This window comes from Schistocerca nitens, chromosome 4 (genome assembly GCF_023898315.1).
Source record: "Schistocerca nitens isolate TAMUIC-IGC-003100 chromosome 4, iqSchNite1.1, whole genome shotgun sequence".
Classification (NCBI taxonomy): domain Eukaryota; kingdom Metazoa; phylum Arthropoda; class Insecta; order Orthoptera; family Acrididae; genus Schistocerca; species Schistocerca nitens.
Window position 1 is genome coordinate 513,548,965 of NC_064617.1, and position 24,319 is coordinate 513,573,283.

At 38.7% G+C, this 24,319-nt stretch overlaps 3 protein-coding genes across 9 annotated transcripts in view; 1 reads left to right on the forward strand and 2 right to left on the reverse strand.

The window, feature by feature from the left end:
- LOC126253367 (protein melted) overlaps positions 1-9,580 on the forward strand; it is a 253,424-nt gene extending 243,844 nt beyond the window's left edge. For all 4 annotated transcript variants that reach the window (XM_049954643.1, XM_049954641.1, XM_049954642.1 and 1 more), the window contains one exon: positions 6,601-9,580. In XM_049954643.1, coding sequence (XP_049810600.1) covers positions 6,601-6,861 — 261 coding nt within the window. In that variant the 3' untranslated portion in view covers positions 6,862-9,580. The remainder of the gene's footprint in view (positions 1-6,600) is intronic.
- Positions 8,507-10,194, reverse strand: LOC126253370 (dual specificity protein phosphatase 19). The gene has a single exon (XM_049954650.1). The coding sequence runs from the start codon at positions 10,180-10,182 to the stop codon at positions 9,559-9,561; it is 624 nt and encodes a 207-aa protein (XP_049810607.1). The 5' UTR covers positions 10,183-10,194; the 3' UTR covers positions 8,507-9,558.
- The window catches only part of LOC126253368 (tRNA pseudouridine synthase-like 1), an 84,487-nt gene continuing 70,361 nt past the window's right edge, over positions 10,194-24,319 (reverse strand). For all 4 annotated transcript variants that reach the window (XM_049954649.1, XM_049954648.1, XM_049954647.1 and 1 more), the window contains exon 6: positions 10,194-10,415. In XM_049954649.1, the coding sequence (XP_049810606.1) occupies positions 10,194-10,415 (222 nt within the window). The remainder of the gene's footprint in view (positions 10,416-24,319) is intronic.

Sequence of the window (24,319 nt, forward strand, 5' to 3'; positions counted from 1 at the left end):
CCTTATTCCTGTCAGTTGTTCCCTTATGGTCTCCCTGAAACTCTATACAACCTCTGGTTTAGTCAGTTTATCCATGTCCCATCTCCTTAAATTCCCACCTTTTTGCAGTTTCTTCAGTTTTAATCTTCAGTTCATAACCAATAGATTGTGGTCAGAGTCTACATTTGCCCCTGGAAATGTCTTACAGTTTAAAACCTGGTTCTTAAATCTCTGTCTTATCTATCTGATACCTTCTAGTATCTCCAGGCTTCTTCCATGTATACAACCTTCTTTCATGATTCTTGAATCAAGTGTTAGCTATGATTAAGTTATGCTCTGTGCAAAATTCTACCAGACCGCTTCCTCTTTCATTTCTTAGCCCCAATCCCTATTCACCTACTATGTTTCTTCTCTCCCTTTTCCTACTATCGAATTCCAGTCATCCATTACTATTAAATTTTCGTCTCCCTTCACTATCTGAATAATATCTTTTATCTCATCATACATTTCATCAATTTCTTCGTCTTCTGCAGAGCTAGTTGGCATATAAACTTGTACTACTGTAGTAGGTGTGGGCTTCGTGTCTATCTTGGCCACAATAATGCGTTCAGTGTGCTGTTTGTAGTAGTATACTTGCACTCCTATTTTTTTATTCATTATTAAACCTACTTCTGCATTACCCCTATTTGATTTTGTATTGATAACCCTGTATTCACCTGACCAAAAGTCTTGTTCCTCCTGCCAATCTTCTTCTTCAGTAGCTCTACAGCCCTTGGTGAGCCTTGGCTTCTTCAACAATCTTCCTCCACACTTCTCGGTTATTTGCTGCTCTTTTCCACCCCCGGACTCCCATATTGCTGATATCCATTATTACCTCATCGATCCAGCTTCTTCTAGGTCTCCCTTTTCGCCTAACTGAATGGATCATACCTTTCATCATTTTCTTTGGAATTCTCTCCTCTGCCATTCTCTCCAAGTGTCCTAGCCATCATATTCCTCCTGCCAATGAACTTCACTAATTCCCACTATATCTAACTTTAACCTATCCATTTCCCTTTTTAAATTTTCTAACCCACCTGCCCGATTAAGGTATCCTACATTCCCCGCTCCGATCCATAGATTGCCAGTTTTCTTTCTCCTGATAATGACGTCCTCTTGAGTAGTCCCTGCCCAGAGATCCGAATAGGGGACTACTTTACCTCCGGAATATTTTACCGAAGAGGATGCCATCATCATTTAATCATACGGTAAAGCTGCATGCCCTCGGGAAAAATTACGGCTGTAGTTTCCCCTTGCTTTCAGCCGTTCACAGTACCAGCACAACAAGGCCATTTTGGTTAGTGTTACAAGGCCAGATCAGTCAATCATCCAGACTGTTGCCCCTGCAACTACTGAAAAGTTTGCTGCCCCTCTTCAGGAACCACACGTTTGTCTGGCCTCTCAACAGATACCCCTGCGTTGAGGTTGCACCAACAGTACAACTATCTGTATCACTGAAGCACACAAGCCTCCCCACCAACGGCAAGGTCGATGGTCCATGGGGGAGGGGGGGGGGGGGGGGGGGGCGACGACTCATACAGTAGTAAAAAACATATCCTTGCAATAATCCGCTTAGAAAACTTCACAAATAGTTTTTCAGGACAGAAATGGTGAATAATCTACAGCCCCGTAGAGATCATTCAGATAAGACAAATAACAGCCTGCACAGAGGCATATGACTACAAGCAGTCATTATTCCCATGCTCCAAGAAGAAACCTTGACATATGGTACAATAAAATGTACTGCCGTGCGTGGTACAATGATTTGGCGAGTGTAGATGTAGGTGTTGAATGAACATGGAACCTTTACACTAATAGTTAAATATGATAGCCATTGAACCACAGTAATGACATTAGATACAGCATTTAATATTCAGTTCATTGGTAGAATTTTGGGAAGATGTGGTTCATCTGTAAAGGAGACCGTTTATAAAACAGTAATACGACCTATTCTTGAGTACTGCTCGAGAGTTTGGAATCCCTATCAGGTCGGATTGAGGGAGGACATAGAAGCAGTTCAGAGGCGGGCTGCTAGATTTGTTACTGGTAGGTTTGATCATCATGCGAGTGTTACGGAAATGCTTCAGGAACTCGGGTGGGAGTCTCTAGAGGAAAGGAGGCGTTCTTTTCGTGAATTGCTACTGAGGAAATTTAGAGAACCAGTACAATTTTACTGCCGCCAACTTACATTTCGCGGAAAGACCACAAAGATAAGATAAGAGAGATTAAGGCTCGTACGGAGGCATATAGGCAGTCATTTTTCCCTCGTGCTGTTTGGGAGTGGAACAGGGAGAGAAGATGCTAGTTGTGGTATGAGGTACCCTCCGCCACGCACCGTATGTAGATGTAATATAATCATAGCTGTGTTTAGTGCAGTAGCTTCTGAAGCTATAAAATAGATCTCCCAGTTGCTTTATGTGCCATTCCCACTATGCACCCTAATACATCCCCAGCTCCAACCCTTTTCAACTATACTGCAACAGTTTATTTCAGTGGATGCCTATGTAAATTTTAAGAATAATGTTATAATGTAGTAATACAAGAAATATAAAAATTCCCCTTTTGTAAATACAAATGACAAGCTGTGAAGTCAACCACTATAAATAAGAACATAGTTTTTAAAAATGTAGTTATACCTTTAAACTTATCTTAAAATATGTCCAAGTGGGAGAACTAAGAACTACACCGTGGCAGCATATGATCTACTGTTATTTACTACTTTAATCTGAAAGATACAGTCATGTTTCATCTAGATACTAAAATGTCTGTCGATACTACTTGTCTGGCACTCAGCCAAAGTTTGGTACAGTCTGCTTGTTATTAGTTGTATTTCATGTTATTACTTTAAAACAACAGTAACTGGTTTAACCTTGCCTAGTTGCTTTTGATGCAAGTTTGAGGTGTAGGTGAAGCGAAGTGTTTAGGCGTGGGAAATATGACTGATACCCAGTAATGAATTAAAGTAGTTACTGTGGCTCTCAGAATACACATACAGTAACTGTCTGCAGCATTAAGTGTAGTTTTGATGTGTTCAGTAATTACAGAGGTGATCAGTATGTTACACAAAACATTTTTTTCTGAATTTAGGTTGGTTTTATTCAGGATCATAATACACAATATTATTCCCCACTCTTTTGCCTAAAGAACCCTGTTTCTTAACACAATCTCTGTTCAAGGCACTGGACTTATGCCATCTTACTGCATTCCTCCCCATCATCCTCATACAGCTCCCCACAGAGTGCAGCCTTCATTGGGCCAAACAGATGGAAGTCAGAAGATGCGAGATTCGGGCTGTGGGGGGGGATGAGGAAGAATAGTCCAGCGAAGTTTTGTGAGCTGCTTTGGGGTGTACAGACATGTTTGAGACATTCAACAAAAAATTGTCATGATCAGCTTAGTAAAACTCCGATTCCGCATAGATGGTCCTTCATTGACCTTTATAGTAATCTGTTAAGTGGCAAGGAACCCAGCGGGTACACACCTTTGCGTATCCCAACTGGTGGAATGAGTGTCAGCACTACCAACAGAGACGTCCAGTCATGCAGCGAGGTGTTTGAATATGTCCTGTCGATCACCTCAAAAGAGTGTCTGCACATTCCAACATTGCAGGAGAGAGAGCTGTGTGTGGCTCGTTGGCATGTGGGAGATCAGACAGGATTGCACAACCTTGTTCTGATGATGACAGGTGCCTCACTCAAAGACTCACCCTGCTTTTGTTCACTGCCATGTCTCTGTAGACTTTATGCAAGCACCTACAAATATCTGCGATGCTTTGGTTTACTTTGAAGACTTACATATAGTGCAGCCACCTTATCAGAAGGGACTGAAATGCAAATATTCCACTATGTCCCACAACAAATTCCTCAATTTTTCAAACTGAATTGACAGAAAATAAAAGTGTTGCATTACTTATTGAACGCCACTTGTATCCATGACCTGTTCATATTTCATTAGTTGTGTAGAAACTATTCAGTCATTGCCATTAGTGAATGAATAATATATGCACATGTGTCCATCTTACTCCTAATACCTTATGGTTACTTGTTAACCCCTATTCTAACTGACCTTACAAATGTTTTCCTCTTTTCTCACCCTGAAGAAGAAACTTGTCATTCCAAAAACTAGGTGTCACTTTGTTAATTTATGTTTTTATTTATTTCATGAAGAAGTTCTAAAATTATAGGTAATTATGGAAGAAACACAACCAGTCTTATTTTTACTTGAAACAGCATGGGCAAAACTTGAGGGCAATATAGATAAAGCAACATCACATACAAACAGCTCGGCGGGAATGAATGAAGTGCAGGAGCATTTTGCCAGAGGACTCCCAGTCGTGCACAGAAACCTGGATATCACATGGCATGAGATTAGTGTGACTATAGTGCCCAGTGGGCCTGGCCCCATTACATAAAGCAGTTGAAGGAATGGGAAAAACAGTGTGTGTCAATCAGCTAGCAGTCACTGTGCACTGTGGTGGTGTTCTTCATTGTCAACATGGCACGGAGAAAATATTTGGATGACTTCATATGGGCAAGAATCATCGGGAAACTGGAAGAGAGACAAAGTGGGATGAGTGCAGCGCAGGAGTTTGGTATTGCTCACAGCTTTGTTTCACGTGCATGGGGAGTGTTCTGAACCACAGGCACTGTTTCTGGAAGCAGGGAAGGTGGATAACCACAGTCAACTAAAGATGCAGTGACTGCTGCATTGTGCAACAGGCATGAAGGGACTCATGTCAAACAGCAGCAGCAATGACAATCACATTGAATAGAACTCCGAAGCGTGCAATCTGACACTCCACATTGGTATGATAACAGCATGGGAATAGCCTCTGCCCAGCAAGCACCATTTTCTGTTCTGTTGACATCCACATATCAGAGGCATTGTTTATAATGGTGCCAAGAGCATAGGGACTGGACCAATGAGGTGTGGTCGCATGCATGCTCTCCTAGGATGGGAGCAGATTTGGTTGAAGTAGTTATTCTGGTTGTACTCTCATAAGACGAGAAGTGGGAACACGAAATGTATCCAAGAACATTGTTGAACATGATTGTTTTCATGATCCAGGTGTTATGGTGTGGGGAGGTGTAATGTTGCATGAGCATACTGACCTCCAAATCTTTGAACACACACTCGTGCACACGCGCGCGGTGCGCACATACACGCACACACGCACTGGGCAACATTATTGTGATGCTGTACTTGCTCTTCATGTGTGTCTTCTCAGGGGTATTTGACCCCGACTTCATTTCTAAGGATGACAGTGTGCAACTGCATCAGAGTAGCAGCAGCAGGAGGAGGAGCTCTTGGAACAAGAGTATATTCAGCAAATTTACTAGACTAGCTTGCCCATTTCCCCAACGTAAATACCGTTTAGCAAGTGTGTGAAGCATTAGGGAGACATATTGCAGCAAGTCCACATGCACGAACGATCATACAGCAGTTGTCAGCCACACTGGTAGAGGAATGGTGCCCCGCCACAAGCACTTCTTACCACCCTTAGGCCAGCATGGGAACATGTTGCTATCCATGGTGATCACACATCCTATTAAGAACCTTGTTCTCTCTTTTGTAATGTCCATCATAAATCACAGTGACTACAGTTAATTGTTCTTTTGAGTAAAAGTGTCACTTCTGCTCCTCTCACTGCGTATTTTTTCAGTTACCTTCTGTACTATATGTACTATACGATAGCAGTTCTTTTTATGTATGGTCTAAGTTTCATCAAGCTGCGTTCATGGCAGCGACGCATCATGCAAAAGTTACTTTCCTCCTCAAGTTTTTCACACCTGTGTATTTGCAGTCATCAAAAAATTTGATCACTCCTTGTTGCTGTGATGTTATTACAACTATTACAATTATTTACATGTTCTTTACAATATAATCTCTCAGTTTTATATCTTTCCCTTGTTGAGGATTGAAAGCTGAGTGTATGAGAATTTTAAATAAAATTGTGATTGATGGCTGTTTCTACAACAACTTTGTTTAGTTGCAGCATTCAATCACATCCACAGTGAACAAGAGAAAGTCCCAAAATACACAGATCAAGCTTAGATCAGCAACAGCAATATAACACAATAGATTGTATGATATGAGACAATAGATTATAAGTCAGTTTGAAAAATTAGAAGGTGCAGTTTTATTGATGTTAGTTCCACCTTTAAAGATATGTGATGATATAGCAAGAAATATCTTATACAGGTTGGCACCAAGTGATTAGTTTTTTCAGTAATTTGTACTATCAAGCTAATCTCATTCGATCTCCGCTACCCTTACTGCCTTGTATTTATAGTTTACAATATTATTTGTAAACAATGTGTCTTACTAATTGCAACATGACATCATTAGTTAAGGAATACTGGGAATATTCAAACCATTTTATTCACAGTCATTGATCAGTTTTCTAAAAGTCCACACAATCAATTTTGTTCAGTGCTAAACTAAATTAATTGTGCGGACAGTTAAGAAATTGTTATCAAAGATGTGAATAAAATAATTTGATTATGTTTTAGTCTGCAATAGAGTCTGATAAGTGTTATTATTATATGATTCATTATCTTCCCTTCCATTGTTTTCTTCCAGAAAGATGACAAGGATGTTACCCCTATAGAAGTAAACCAAATAAGGAGTGTTAAAGTGAGTCGAGGTGCTCGCAATATCCCAAAAGCATTTGAGATATTTACTGGAGACCAGTCACTCATACTGAAACCAAAGGATGGAAAAAATGCAGAAGAATGGGTGCAGTGCCTTTCAATTGTTGTTGCTCATTCTCATTCTCGGGAGGTACCTGCTAAAAGTAATTCACTTCCTGCTAGAGGAGCCAGCTTACGTACTGCTGTTTGAAGTTAGATTGTTTTATTTGAGAATGTATATATGGCACCATCATACTAAACATATTTTTATAGTACTTAATAGAGAAGAACAGCTGTTAACACACACCAGGATTTGCTTAGAATGCTGATCTCCATGTGTCTCTGTCTGATGGCATCATTGTCAATAAGACATTAATAATATTAAGAAATCTTTTAAATGAGGTCACAAGTGATACGTGGGCCTTACTGAACATACAAGATACCTTCTGTAATGAGTCTGTATCCTCTCTCTCTCTCTCTCTCTCTCTCTCTCTCTCTCTCTCCAACCCACAGAAAGATCTTCTTGTGCAAGTTGTAAAAATTGTTCCCCAATGTAAATATGGTGATGTTTCATTGCTTGTTTCAAGATTTTTCTATGGTAATCAATTTAAAGAGTATACTTTGATATCAAGAGATTTTCTACACTTTCTGTCAGTCCTTAGTCGTCACACCTTTATGGGAGGCTGAACATCAATTGTAAGGTTCCCGACAGATTGTGACATCAATTAAAAATACTTGTTAGTTGTCTACATGGAGAAACCTGAGGAATTGTGTTCACACACACCACAAAAATCAGACCTTGTCTTTCGTTGTTGCCAAATCCAAAATTCAGTAGAAGTTGCCAAGTTTATGCCAACCTGTCTTTTTATGCATATTGTGAAACTTTTTTTTATATACATGAAATCAGTCATCTTACAAATAGAACACCATCCATTACATGCAACCAAACACACACTATTTACCAAGAATTTGTCTCGGTTAACCAGGGGAACATTCGCCTTTCTCAGTATTACACTTTTATTGATGAAAACATTACATTAAATTTTGTGATCTTGTCAACCTCCCTGCCTCTACAAGGACTATTTCTCACTGCAGTCATATTTTCATTGTGATTCCCCTGCTGCTCTTTGCCATATCATTCTCTTGCAGCAGCAGTAGTAGTAGTAGTAGTAGTAGTAGTAGTTTGAAGGCATTTGCAACTGACAATATTAAATTTTGTAAAATTACTGGTGAATTTGAAAATTTTAAGCAGTTACTTCTGCTCACTACCTTGCATTTTTGTTTCCACATTCTTATGAAAAGGAAAAGAACCTTAAGGTAGTCTGTCAAACCGTCTTTTTAATACTTCTTACAGACTAATTTTTATCATAATATGTGGCAGGGTTGGAAGGACAGTGATTTTTTTTTAATTCATTTATTTTTCATGTAACATGTAATTTTTCTGTTTATAAATAAGACAAAAGCAATTAACAATGTCTTCCTTGAAGAGTTCATTAAATAAAATTTATATTTGCTGCCCATGAAAATTTCCCAGATAACTAATTCCATGCACAATGGCTTAATTTACAACACAGTATAATATGTTACTTGAACACACAAAGTTAAATATTATGATTTAATACAGAAAGAAAATAACATTCTTGTAAAGTGGCTTGTATTATAAGATACCTTACTTTACATCTGTTCCATACCACATGCACAGAAACATCACACACATTATGTTCAGACAAAATTTAAATTTCTTTATAATGGCATCTACCTGTAGCTGACTGGTGTGTGACAACACTACACATACCTGTTAATTGATTTTACTGCCTTTCAGTTATCACTTTTTTATGTATACACATGCAGCCACCGTGTGTGTGTGTGTGTGTGTGTGTGTGTGTGTGTGTGTGTGTGTGTGTGTGTTTCATAGGGGGGTGGGGGACATGCCATACAACATTCAGCTACAGGCAAGCAGTGCCTTTCCTCATTTTTGTTTGCTGTGATGTTCAGCATCTAATTTTGTTTTCTTACGTTTATGTAAGGAATGGAAATTCCTTGTTGGTGTATGCTCAGTATTAATAGCATTTATTTTTAGGCATTTACATATGTTGGTAGAGTATTAGTAACATAAGACCTCTTGCTGAGTTCATAAAATAACCCTGCTTACTTAAAATATGTTGCTGTTATTCAAGAACAAGGATGCTCTGTTTTCTTGAAAACTAATCAGTCCAAATAAATTTATGCATCACAAGCAGCACCTTCGTCACTGTAATGTAATCTCAGTTGAATGTGACCTAAAGGAATTATTTGAATCACAGCAGTTTTAACTTCTAAATGGATTTCTATCATGAAGTTGAGAGTATTTTTAATCAGCAGGCTTAGATCTTATACATAACACCCTGTACCATTAAGATATTGATGACTCAGGATATTGTAATCATAAAAGTCACAGTACTACAACATCACAATGTCAATTTATGGCATTCATTGCCAATGAACAAAATGTGTTAATGAATGTTTTTCCTTAAAAAAAAAAAAAAAAAAAAAAAAAAAAAAAAAAAAAAAAAAACCTTAAATGGAGAATGAACTAAGGTGCAGAAGTCATCGTGTACCATTCCACAGCTTAGTGGCTTAGCCAATGTAACAAGAATGTACAAACCGTAATGGAAAATGTATATGAAATGTATATTTGTAAAAAATATTTAAACTTTTCAATTCTTTTTTAACAATGTTTTAATTTGGAGACTCTGAAGGGGTTTTAATACTGTAAGAATTTGCTCATACTGAATTCACTGGGGACCTGATAATTTATACTGATGTACTTAATATATACATACATTATATAATTATTTATATTTTTGCACACATTCCAAATTTGTTTTTACACTGGAGATTATTATATATTATATCAATGTTGATACTATTAAAGTGTGGTTTTTAATGAATTTTCGTACTGTTTAAGTTGTTTGATAAACCCATCATTTGGTCTAATTGCTTCCCTTCTCTCCTTCAAGTATGCAAATGCTTCTGTAAATGTCATACCACATTCTTTAATGAGGTAAGCTATTACAACAGTAGCAGATCTAGATATACCAGCATTGCAGTGAATAAACACACATCCATTACTGTCTTTCACTTTTTTAAAAAACTCAAAGCTTGGCTCTAAAAATGATACAATGTCTGTGTCAGGTAGATCCAGAGCTTCAACAAATTTATACTCAAAACCATCAAACTGTTCAACTCTCACACCTAAACTTAATATGTGTGTTATTCCATAATTATGAAGAAGATTAACATCTTGTACAACATCCTGGGAGCCACAGCAAAGACCTGGTAATACGAGAGCAACCTTCAGATCAGGATTTGTATCAACAACATAGCCAGGTGCTAATGAATCTGTCTGTGGCAAGTGCACACATTTACCATCTTTAATAATCTCTTTGTGAACTCTGCCATCTGGAGAAGTTACTGTGGTTTGACAAGGCCGAAGATGTTGCTTTTTTTGTATTAAACTACTCAAGAAGCTCATTGCAAGATTTATAAACATTTAACACATCTCTACAAATTGTTGTTCTCTGTCCACTGATTATCACAGTTTCTTTCATATAAAAGATCTTGTGGATCATATTCTACATTAACAAGGAACAACCCATAGGGGGGCACTGTAACAGCCTTAGGATTCCAACTGTCTTTACTAGGTACATCTAACATGTACTGGACGTCTTTCAGAGTTAGTCTTCCTTGAGCCACTGCAATCAGAGCTGCTACAGTTCTTCGTACCTGTGTAAAAAGAGCAACTATATGACTTTTTTTTTTATATAGTTAATGTCATTCAATCATGCAACGTAACACTTGCTGGCTGCATCTCGAAGCTACATACTCGCTCACATCACACACCATATTGCACATCTGTCAAATAAATTATTTGTGAACAACTTTACAGACTTCTCAGTCAATACAAGGATGCACCAACGACTGTCTCCTAGTGAACACTGTAAGGGGACACATTTTGCTGTAAGTATTAAATAATGGTCTGTAGAAAGCGAGATGATAATCAAGAAATTTTCAGTAACTCACATGAAAATTAAGCACAAACTACAGCTGGAGATAGCTTATTTAAATGTTATGTTGAATTTATTTGTTCTCTCTGTGCATTCTTTAGTGTGTAGCCTCAAGAGCCAATAAAAGTTAGAACATCAATGGGCAGAGAGGTTTGCAGCACCCACTATGAGTGAACAAATAAGATTATTGATATCGTTTTTACAATCAACATCACTTTGAGGAGATGACAATGGTTTGCACACATCTGTATTGTCGCTCTTTAAAAAGAGGCCAAAATTGTATGTCTCTTCAGTCTTTTCATATAATTCAAACATTACCTACTGTGTGTTGTAAGTAGTCCATTATTATAGTTGTATCTAACATGTTGGTTTATGGCATGATGCTTGTTAACAGTTATGACTTGTCACACATCTGATAAATGATGGCATGTTATACCTGATGATGGTTTCTTTCTGATGGAAACTGGTTGTTTTCTAAAGTCACTATACAGCTGTGTGCAAACCATGATTTTTCCAAAAATGTATCATGCCCACTGTGTGGAAAGTTCTTTGAATAAACTTGAGGTCTTGAGTTCAGTAATGTTCAAAGCTAATATTGGTCTATATATGGAGGAGGTAAATACATTATTATAAAACTGTCTACATTATTTCTTTAAACAAACAAAATGTGACATTTTATTTCCACCAAACTCCTCAAAGTCTAACATGTTAACAAGCAAAGGGTTAATGGCAACTAGCCTCACATGAAACATTATTTAAACTGGAAGCCTCTCATAATTAAAACAATCAAAGACATATTTTACCACAGTTATTGACATACCATCGTAACAAAGTCTTACTATGGTTCAGTTGTCAACCATTACAAAGGTATTACTCATTTTTATATTAAAGAGGCAGCACACAAATACTTAACAGCTGCGGGACTCACTAGGGTATAAACCCCTGTCACACAGCAGCCTGAGGTTTTACTTACAAAAACATGCAACCAATTTACAGTTACTACTACTTACAGGAAAAATTAAGATTATGTTTGAGTGTGCTCAACACTGAGAAAAAGAAACAGTAACCTTTCCATAAAAGTAATCTTTGCAAAATAATAAAAGATTCCAGAGTACTCCCCTTTTTTTAGAGTCTACACTGACAGTATGTATAAGGAATTTTATATTTGGAACACCAATAGTTCGCTTTAACAATACAGTGTTTATTGACTATTAGTTGTGGTTGTAATAAAAGTAGACACCTTAGTGTTGTAGTCAGCCTCGAGTGTAAAGAAACAAGAACTCAGACCACAAGAGGGAAGAAGCAGTGTAGGGGAACAAGTTATATCCCCTTTTCCCAGGGCTGGCAGCCTACACCCACAATTTGTGCATCTGTGACAGCAGAACTGACACATGGTCATAGGGATGGCCGATTCCCTTCTGGTGCCATGGGAGTCTTGCTCACACCCTGTTATGGCAAGATTAGTCTCTTCGCACTTTTCAAAATTAGAAAAGAAAACAATGATCAATAAAGAACAAAAACTAAAGTGAATTTGGCAGTGTCATAAATGAGGTAGTTCAGGCACGACCTCGAAAAGGGGAAAGCTTCTGAGTTTTAACATTATTTCACTTTAACTTATGATCTGCCATTTACTTATATAATGCCACTTAGACAATGAAACCTGCCCCCCCCCCCCCCCCAACTACAAAATTTACCATTTCTTGATGGCTCTCCTTTCACAAAGATCTCCAAGCCTTGATTCTATGTACCCATGGGTATAACTGAACTACATCTACTCCTGCAAAATACCCCTACTGTGCAAATCCCACTTCCCTCTCCCCCCAAATTACTTCAATAACTGCAAGAGGAGTGCACACTCGTGTGTGTGTGTGTGTGTGTGAGAGAGAGAGAGAGAGAGAGACTAAGTAAAATCTAACATACTTAGACAGATGGTGCACTTAAAATCTTTGAAATTCAAGTGTACGGAAGAGATAATGCATTCAGTTGTTCATCTGTGTATAAAATGATAGTACATTTACAGTATAATAGTATATTAACAAAATGGTTATGTTATTGTAGTATGCGTCTCAGAATTCTGTTATGAAACAACTTTCTTATCCAAGAAATGTTACAAAATACAACCAAACATAATATTAAAGTTATATATCAATGGACTTGAATAACTTGCATAGCAGGTAGGTATAACTTTGAAACTAAAACTTACTGATACATATGTCTCATCTCATTAAGTTATTCACATACAAGTATCTACATCTACAGCACTACTATGCAATTCACACTTATGTGCCTGGCAGAGTTTCGTCGAATCACTTTCACATTATTTCTCTTCTGTTGCACTCAAACTGCACACAGGAAACAAACATTTATTTTGTTACATTGATCATTTCTCCCAACTTAGGTGGGCGTCAACAAAATATTTTTGCATTCGGGGAGTAGAAAGTTGGAGACTGCAATTTCTTGAAAAGATCTCGCCACAACAAAGAATGCGTTTTAATGTTTCCATGGAAACTCGTGTATCACATCCGTGACACCATCTCTCCTATTTTGCAGTAATACGAAATGAGCTACCATTCTTTGAATATTTTTGAACTCGTCCATCAATCCTATTTGGAAGGATCCCATACCGCACAGCAATACTCTAACAGAGGATGGATAAGCATAGTAAAGGCAGTCTCTTTAGTGTGTTTGTCGCATCATCTAAGTATTCTGCCAATAAAATACAGTTTTTGGCTCACTTTCCTCATGACATTATCTATGGGATCATTTCCATTTAAGTAGCTTGTAATTGTTATCCCCAAGTATTTAGTTGAATTGACAGCCTTAGATTTGTGTAATTTATTGTGTAACCAAAATTTAACAAATTCCTTTTAGTACTCACATGGATAACCACACACTTTTTGTTACTTAGAGACTATTGCCACATTCCGTACCTTTAAAGGTATTCAGTAGAAATCATTTTCCAATTGATTTTCATCTTCTGATTCTTCTGCAAAAATATAGGATGGCTGCTAAGATTGTCTTGTAAATCATTTACATTGAGTAGGAACAGCAGAGGGCCTATGCCTATAAAACTTCCTTGGGAAATGCCAGATATCACTTCTCCATTACTCTTCATCAGCTACTATGAACTGTGACCTTCCTGACAGGAAATTGTAAATCTATAGTACACAATTTGATTAGAAGTTGCCTGTGAGGAATGGTGTCAATAGCCTTCTGGAAATCTAGAAATATGGAATCAATTTGAGGTCCCCTGTCAATGGCACACATTACTTCACAAGAAAAAAATAACTAGCTGTTCTCCACAAGAATTATATCTTCTGAATCCATGTGATTGTGTCAATCTTTTTCGGCAAGGTAATGTTTAAACATAGTATGTGTTCCAAAAGCCTACAGCAAATTGATGTCAGTGGTACGGGTCTAATTCATTGGATTACTCATATTTCCTTTCTTGAGTATTGGTGTACCTTTCTTTTGTCGAGCAAGCAGTTGTATATGATTGCTAAATATGAACCTATTACATCAGCATACTTCAAACGGGACCTAACTGGCATGCATCCTCGACCAAAAGACTTGCCTTTATTAACTGACTGAAGTTCCTTTGCTGAATCCATGTGATTGTGTCAATTACTCTTTTTTTGCAAGGTAGTTCATAATGTTTAAACACAGTATATGTTCCAAAAGCCTAATGCACATTGATGTCATTGGTATGGGTCTGTAATTCATTCGATTACTCCCATTTCCTTTCTTGAGTATTGGTGTATCTTTCTTTTGTCGGGCAAGCAGTTGTATATGATTGCTAATTATGAACCTATCACATCAGCATACTTTGAACGGGACCTGATTGGCATGCATCCTCAGCCAAAAGACTTGTCTTTGTTAACTGATTTAAGTTCCTTCACAACACTCAGGATATCTACTTTTAAGTTATTCATGTTTGCTGCACTTCTTGATTTGAATTCTGGAATATTTACTTCACTTTCTTTGGTGGAGGAATTTCGGAAAATGGTATTTAGTAACTCCGCTTTAATGGCACTGTCATTGGTAACATTGCAATTGCTATCACACAGTGAAGGTATTGATTGTGTCTTGCCACTGGTGTACTTTGCATATGACCAGAATCTCTCTGGATTTTCTGTTGAATTCCAAGAGAGTGTTTCTTTCTGGAAACTATTAAAAGCATTTCACATTGACATCTCTGTAAAACTTCGCCACTCGTGCAGGTTTTGTGTTCTTTTAAATTTGCCATGCCATTTTTTGTGACTTACACAAAAGTATTCTGACATGTTCTGGGCACCATGGGGGATCATTTCTATCTCGTATTAATTTATTTGGTATAAATCTCTCAATTGCTGACAATATTATTTCTCTGAATTTGAGCCAAATCTGGTCTGAATTTGCATGGCTAGTTCAGAGGGAATGTAAACTGACTCTTAGGAAGTTGATGAGTAAATTTTTCTCTGCTTTCTTTAAGTAGATATATTTTGTGCTTATTTTTGGCAGGCATGGATGTTACGGTATTCAATCTTGTTACAATGACCTTTTGGCCACTAATCCTTGTATCCATCATGAAGCACCCTATTTTCTCAGGATTATTTTCTGTTAAGGGGTCAAGTATGTTTTCATAACCATTTACACTTCAAGTGGGCCCCTGAACTAATTGCTACAAAATAATTTTTGGGGAAAGCACTTAGTACAATTTCTGATGATGTTTTATATACCACTGGCTTCGAACATATATTTTTTGCCAACATATTGAGTGTAAATTGAAGTCACCACCAACTATAACCACATGAGTGGGATACTGAAGTTTTCTTTGAGCCTTTCAGTAATTATATCATCTGAGTCAGGGAGTCGGTAACAGGAACCAGTTATTAATTAATACCAGTTGTCAATTGTAACCTCTATCCATGCTGACTGTGTCAATTTATCTTTTTCTGCAAGGCAATTCATAATGTTCGAACACAGTTTATGTTCCAAAAGCCTTCTGCAAAAACTATTTCTGACAGCAATAAACATACCAACACCAGCTGCATTCTATATTTTCCACACATTGTTACGTCATTTGTAAAAATTTCAGCTAAACTTATCTACAATTTTGGCTAGTTTTCAGTATCTATGATCTGAGCTTCAGTGCTTTCAATCAGTGACTGGAGCTCTGGTTCTTTCCCAACACATGTACAACAATTTACTACTATAAAAACTATGACTACAGGTTTTACAAAGAATGTTCAGAAATGCAGGCAGATATGTATGCTTGGCAAGAGTGACAGGATACAAATTTCACAGTATCTGAATAGTCAGCATAAAATATTCAGAGATGACGATGAAGATGTGGAGCAGAAATGGAAAAAATTAAAGAGCAGTGTTCAGTATACCTTAGACAAGTAGGTTCCAAGCAAGATCTTATGGGATGGGAAAGACCCACCGTGCTAGAAAAATGCTCCGTGAACAATGACAGCTTCATCTCTTATTCAAGAAAAGTCAAAATCTAGCTGACAAACAAAAGCTGAATGAAGTGAAAATGAGCATAAGGAGAGGCATGAGAGAAGTGTTCAGTGAGAAAGTAAAAATTTTGTCAACTGATTTGAGTAAAAGCCCTAGGAGGTTTTGGTCTTATGTAAAATCAGTAAGCGGTTCAAAATCTGTTCATTCGCTTGGAGACCATACTAGCAGTGAAACAGAAGATAATGAGAGATGGCCAAAATACTCAATTCAGTCATTTGAAATTGTTTCACCACAAAGATCGTAACACAGTCCCTCCTTTAGCCATAGTACAAACGTCGAAATGGCAGATATTGAGATAAGCGACCAAGGAACAGAAAAGAACTACAATTGCTTAGTAGGGGAGAGGCATTAGGACCAGATGAGATACCTAAAAGATTCTACAAAGATTATGTGAAAGAACTTGCTCCCCTTCTAGTAGCAGTTTATCACAGACTGCTGGAGCAATGAAGTATTTAGTGACTGAAAAAAAGCACAGGGCGTTTCGATTTTCAAGAAGGGCCGTATGACAGATGCAATTTTAGACCTACATTATTGATGTCACTCTGTTGTAGAATTGAGGAACATGTTTGATGCTCAAGAATTATGACATTTTTGGAAAACATAAATCGTCTCTATAAAAATCAACATGGATTCCACAAACAGAGATCTTGTGAAACTCAGCTCGCTCTGTTCCTCCGTGAGATTCATAGTGTTTTGGACACAGGGCTTCGGTAGATGCCATGTTCCTTGACTTCAGGAAGACATTCGACACCTTCTCGTACTGCCGTTTAGTGAAAAAATATGAGCTTATCATCTATCAGACCAGATTTGTGACTGGATTCAAGACTTTCTTGCTGACAGAACTCAAAAATTGCTCTTAATGGAACAAAATCAACAGGCGTGTAGGTAATTTCCAGAGTACCCCAAGGAAGTATGACAGGACAGTTATTGTTAAAAATGTATGTAAGGACAGTTATTGTTAAAAATGTATGTAAATGACCAAGTAGAAAGTGTCAGACACTTTTTAAGGCTGTTTGCAGATGATGCAGTTATTTATAACAAAATAGCAACACGAGAAGACAGTATCAATTAGTGCAGAATGACATGCAGAGGATTGATGAATGGTGCAGGCTCTAGCAGTTGACCATGAACATAAATAAATGTAACATATTATGCATACACAGGAAAAGAAAGCCACTATTGTACAGCTACACTATTTGTTAGAAACTGCTGGAAACAGTATCTGCCGTAAAATATCTAGGAGTAACTATCCAGAGCAATCTTAAGTGGAATGACCACATAAAACAAATAGTGGGAAAAACAGATGCCAGGCTTGATTCATAGGAAGAACTGTAGCTCATCCCCGAAGGAAGTGGCTTGTAAGGTTCTTGCTCAACTAGTTCTTGAGTACTGTTCATCAATATGGGATCCTTACTAGGTAGGACTGATAGAAAACGGAGAGAAAGAGAAGATTCAATGAAGATTGGCACATTTTGTCAAGGGATCGTTTAGTCAGCACAAGAGAGTTACCAAGATGCTCAACAAACTCCATTGGCAGACTTTACAAGAGAGATGTTATGCATCACTAAGAGGTTTACTACTGAAATTTCGAGAGAGCACTTTCTGGGAATGGTCGAATGGCATATTACTTCTTTACACATACATCTCGTGTACTGGCCATGATGGGAAGTTATAGCCAGTACAAAGGCTTGCCAACAATCATTCTTCCCATGCACCATTCATGACGAACAGGGTACGGGGGATAAGTTAGTGGTACAAAAGTACCCCTCCTCCACCACACATCATTAGGTGGCTTGCGAAGTTTGATGCAGATGTAGATGTACCTACGGTTCCTAGGTCTACCCTTGTCTTGTGTTTGACTAGCACCCTGTGAAACTGAAGTCCTTTTTGTTGTTTCCTGAGACCCTCTAACCTAAAAAGCCACCCAGTCCACTCCACACAGCTCTTTATATCTGTATAGGTTGTCTCCTACGTGTAATAGACCACTGACCTATAAAGTAGAACTCAGTACCCCATTACCCAATGGTACAATTCATGGAATCTGTAGCCAACAGGGCTATGTAACCCTCTCAGCCTCTGATTCAGACACTCCATTTAACTCTGTACTAAAGGTCTTCAATCGGTCCTGTCGACAGCGCTACAGATGGTGAGCTCTGCCTTCATATTGCAAGTAAGACTGGCTACCTTGACTACTTCAGATAGCCATATTGAGAAATTTCAGTATTTATAACCAGCTTTGCCCAGAAGGAAGTACTACTGCTAATTTTCTTCATACCTGCATATTCATTCTGAAGCTCAAAACACCGAGAAATTTTTACGAATCTATTTTAAACCTTCAACTGCTTTCAATGAGTTAACTCATCGAGCTCCTTCGTTCCCCTGTGTGCTGTTGATAAGCTTAGTGTGGCCACAGGGTTTTACTTGAGCAGTACTAACAAGTTAACTCAATCCTTATTGCCGTTCCCTGAGCACTAATGATGAGAACAGCCATGTCAGCATTGTGATACATGCATGTTGTTGTTGAGTGTAGGTGTACACTGGCTCTTCCACCCAATATGTCAGTAGCTTTTTCACATTCATGGCTATTCTACTGAGGAAAAGATCACGGAGATACAAAGAGCAATGGTGAGTATGAATAATTCAATGTCAACAAAAGTGGTGATTCCTCCACAGATTCTCAAAGTAACAGTCTTAACCTATCTTTGTCAGTAAATGCAACACTAAATTTTCATATTTCAGCATCAGATGTGATTGATAGTTCATACAAAGCTGACAATGACAGTGAAATGCTTACTAAGATAGCACGGCTTAGTGACAAAACTGATTCAGAAGAAAATTATTTTAGTTCATTTGATGATTCCCCTTCAGGACACCAAGCATTCTGTCATTTTCTTCATATATTTTTTGAAAAAATGTATTGTGCTGAAAAATACACAGACTGCAGGTTTGAAGTACTGTGATACCTACTTTGTTTGTGGAGTACAAAAAAGTAAAAATGCAGTATATATTGCATTAGACAGAGAGAAGTAATAAACAATAACTTATTTAATATATTGAACTACTCATACGTAAATAAAAAAAATCAATGACCTTGATTTTCACTACCTTGAAGATTTTACTGCACAATTACATACACACTATATACAGTATATTTTCATATATATACATACACAATATGTTTATAGTATACTGTCCAGGCCTGTTCTAGCCCTTTGTGGCTGTCTATGCACGAACTGTTGTACCAGAAACAGACAGAAAAGGATGAACATTTTGGATTACATAAGATTGATTTAGGGGGTCATGAAATATCACTAACAGCACAAAAGAGCCCTATATTGCCCATTTCCAATGGACAAGAAGTTAGAAATTTAACAAATGTACTGTCAAATTTCCTAACAGGATGGGGGCTATTATGTAGATTTACCATTTCCAAACTGTACTTATTACAAATGCACAATCTGTCCTCCTCCAGCGATTAAGCACTCAAATAGTGTAGCCAAAAATCGTTCACGAAGCTCAAATATGTCTACTATATTCCTTATCCCTACATATATAAAACAGGATGTACATATGTATAGGTGTATCTCCAGCATCTCCCCCTACACCACTGGATCAATTTCAACTAAATCTGGTACACATACTGCTTGCTATATTGGAATGAGCACTGTGTGGCTTAGAACCCTCTAGCTCTCATAGGAGGACAGATACAGGCAAAAAAGTGTATTCAACTCTTGACAAGTATGCTGCCCAGCCAGACAGGAGTGTTGTGCAGTTAGTATCGGCATATCTTGCAGGGGCCACATGTGTGAATGGGCACTGCAGAGCAGAGAGAGATGGACAGTGAGAAATGGGGGAAGAAGAGAGACACAGACAGAGAGGAGGAAGGAGGTGACAGACAGAAAGGAGGAGAAGCTGATGGACACCTAGAGGGGATAGTATGAGATGCATATACCAAGGAGAAGAAGATGGACAGAGAGAGGGGCAGGGAGGATGGAGCTGGAGGTGGACAAATAAAGAGAGGGAAGGAGGAGTGGATGGACAGATAGGGGCCAGACGGGCAGTGACAGAGGGAATGAGGAAATGAATGGACGCATGATACGCCTATTAGGTGGACAATAGATACATGCGTTGTAGTGACAATACAGTCGACACAGCATATGTGAACTTCTCACGTTTGGGAACACTTTGAACAGCTTTCAACTAAAAAGCCCTGTCGACTAAAAGTCCAAACAGTGTCCATCGGAATAGCAGCAGCAACAGTGAGATGTTTCCATATAAATGAATACACAGCACGACTAACGTTGAGAAGATTCCGTGGAGACATTCTCAGCTTTGCCTCAACTGATATCGCAAGCCAGGAGCGTGACACAGCAGCATTCTGCAGATTGCATGAGTCCCTAGTAATCTCTCACTCCCGCAATATTACATGTAAGGTAATAACAAATAATTAACTTTTGTTTATATGCTCCAAAACACCATTCCGAAAGGAATACAAATGTTGTGCACTGCTCATTATGTACATCATTATACTGCCATGCACAAATGACAACACACACAAAGCACACACGGAGATGTGCACACCTTCACATCACGTAAGTGCAGAAGCCAAGTGTGAGTACAAGCGAAGCCACACCAACTTTACCTCTCTCACATTACATCACAACTACAGGAGTACATACAAGGTAACAAAATATGGCTGCCTTCCACTTAGTTTTGCAACTAACTGTTTCTTGCATCTTTACAGATACTGCTTATACCAAAAGGCCTCAAAGGAAACATACAGCAATTGGCCAGGTGTGTCCATGGTCCAAGAAACGTAAATAATATTACAGACAAGAGAGCATCAATGAAATGAACACACGTCTACCAATGCTGCATGCCACAGCTTCCACATTTAGAGCCTCAGAGAAAGACCAACAGCATGTCACCTACTACAATATAAGGGGCAGCACACTGCTGCATCCAGAGCCTCACAAATAGCAGAACAGCAACTGGCAAGATTACAAGACATGAGACAGAGATTTCAATCTCTAGAGATTCGGAGACAGTACAATGGCGTGATGCTTGATTACAAGCAATGAGACAGCAAGCATCCACATGTAGAGACAAAGGGACATTACAAGTCTAAAGCTCAGTTACAAGTTATGGGACAGATAGACAGACAATTGTGAAGCTCACATTTGTAGGCCAATTGTTATATGTACATAGTTTTATTCTTAGCCTTTTCCACATGTTTTTCTTGTAATGTGTTTGAACCTGGAATTTGTTGGCTGTTGTACTTCATCTAATATTTGTAAACTTCTTTGGAGCTACACGGAAGTTTCTCCATTTCAGCAATAAGGGTTTAATAAATTTTAGTTAATATTCCCTCCCCTCCGCCCTTTTGTAACAGTATGTCTTTTTTAAATGGCACCCTGTATTTTTTATTTGGTAATTCATTTCCTCTCCTAAAGACCTATTCAAAAATGTATCACAGTGTACCACTCACTGAAACACAACAGTATTAATTACATAACACAACATTGACTTTGAGCCCAGGATCACAAACTCGTCCACTTGCTGGAGTTGTCAGAAAACAAATGAAAACCAAGTAAAAACCTAACACAAAATTGACTTTGACTCTCCTGTACCACTGCCCAGTAGTAGAACATTCCAAAGTGCTCAAAGTGGTGACCCTGGACACCGATATACTCGTTGAATGAAAGAATTATTTACTGCATCCAGTGTTGCCTGCTGAACAGAATTACAAGCAAGCATGATACAATCCTGCACGTCCTCTGGAGTTGTTGGAATATTGCGATCAACAACGTCTTTAATGCATCCCCAAAGAAAAAGAGTCCAGAGGATTTAAATCAGGAGACCTAGCAGGCCAAGTAACTGTTCCTCCTTGATCAATCCATCTGGCAGGGTACCTTCGGTTCAGAACACAACGTGCATGCAAGGCATTACCTGCTGGACATCCATCGTGTTGATACCACATAAGAATTCTGGTTCTTAGCGACACTTCATCCAGAAGAGGAGGAAGAATTGGTCTGAGGAAGCTGGCATACGCTGTGCTGTTAAAACTATCACTGATGAAATAAGGGCCAATAATTGTAGTACCAAGCATCCCACACCAGACGTTAACTCTCCATTGACACTGATGTTCCACCTGTCTAAGTCATCGTGGGTTGTCACTGGACCAATAATGCATGTTCCTTGTATTCATCTGTCCTTTGTTTGAGAAGCAACTTTCATCGGTAAATAGAACTTTGGAGAAGTTCGGATTCGCGAGGATTTGCTACTGTGCCCACTGACAGAACTGTACACGATTCTGGAAATCATTCCCATGCAATTCTTGATGTAGGTGTACATAGGATGGAACTGGTGATATGTAAGAATACGATGTACACTGGTTTTAGCAATGCCAATCTTATGTTCAAGCTGTCATGTGCTCACATTTGGATTCATAGCAACGAAAGCGAGAACAGTAAATTTGGCAGCTTCGTCTGTGCAAGTGCTACGACGATTGAGTTGTTGTGGGTTGAAACCTCCCGTTTCCTGAAGCATTGCAGCAAGACGAGAAAACATCCGTCGGGAAGGTGGGTTCCTGTCAGGATATCGCTCTCTGCACAGTTCCGCTGCCTGTAGCATTTCACACAACCTTTACTGTATGCCTACTCCACACAACAGTATTTAAAAGGACTAAACTACTGTACTAAATGTACCCGTACATAAGAAAACAGTATTGCAATTATTGTTCTGCTAACTTACATTCCCCATAGATGAGTAGCATTTCTACCTTATCTTCGTTGGTGTACATTCTACTCACACAACTCTTCAAATGACAATGGTTGACGGAATGATGGGTGTGCATTCTACTTATGTTTACATTTGTTGTCTGTCAATGTGAGCACATGGATGTGTCCCATTACCCCAAGTACCTGCACTAAGTGCTGGGAGCGTCAATGTCAATGTTGTGTTATGTAATTAATAATATTGTGTTTCAGTGAATGGTACAGTGTGATATGTTTTTGAGTAGGTCTTTAGGAGAGGAAATTAATTCCTGAATAAAAAATACAGGATGCCATTTAAAAAAGTCATACCATCTCTGTAAAAAAACAAAGCTACAACGAGGGCAATCCTGCTGATTGATGTCCCCCTGATGGCTAAAGAACATTTGCTTGAAACATTTTGTAATTTGCATCTGGACAAACAGTTATTTAGGGTGGTCATGATAAATGGGACACCCTGTATACAGGGTGTTACAAAAACGTACGGCCAAACTTTCAGGAAACATTCCTCACACACAAAGAAAGAAAATATGTTATGTGGACATGTGTCCGGAAATGATTACTTTCCATGTTAGAGTTCATTTTATTATTTCTCTTCAAATCATTTTAATCATGGCATGGAAACAAACAGCAACAGAACGTACCAGCGTGACTTCAAACACTTTGTTACAGGAAATGTTCAAAATGTCCTCCATTAGTGAGGATACATGCATCCACCCTCCGTCGCATGGAATCCCTGATGCGCTGATGCAGCCCTGGAGAATGGCGTATTGTATCACAGCCGTCCACAATACGAGCACGAAGAGTCTCTACATTAGGTACCAGGGTTGCGTAGACAAGAGCTTTCAAATGACTCCATAAATGAAAATCAAGAGGGTTGAGGTCAGGAGAGCGTGGAGGCCATGGAATTGGTCCGCCTCTACCAATCCATCGGTCACCGAATCTGTTGTTGAGAAGCGTACGAACACTTCGACTGAGATGTGCAGAAGCTCCAGGCAGAGTATCCCATATGAAATCATGATAACGTGCTCCATTGAGCGTAGGTGGAAGAACATGGGGCCCAATCAAGACATCATCAACAATGCCTGCCCAAACGTTCACAGAAAATCTGTGTTGATGACGTGATTGCACAATTGCTTGCGGATTCTCGTCAGCCCACACATGTTGATTGTGAAAATTTACAATTTGATCACGTTGGAATGAAGCCTCATCCGTCGGGGACGGCCAGCTCGTCCCTCGCATCCCCCGATCGGACTAAGACTGTGGTTGCCCGGGATACTGCCCGCATTGAGGCTGATCCCTCACCTGTGGTAGAGTGGGAGGTCGTCTCAAGGTGTGGCAGGGG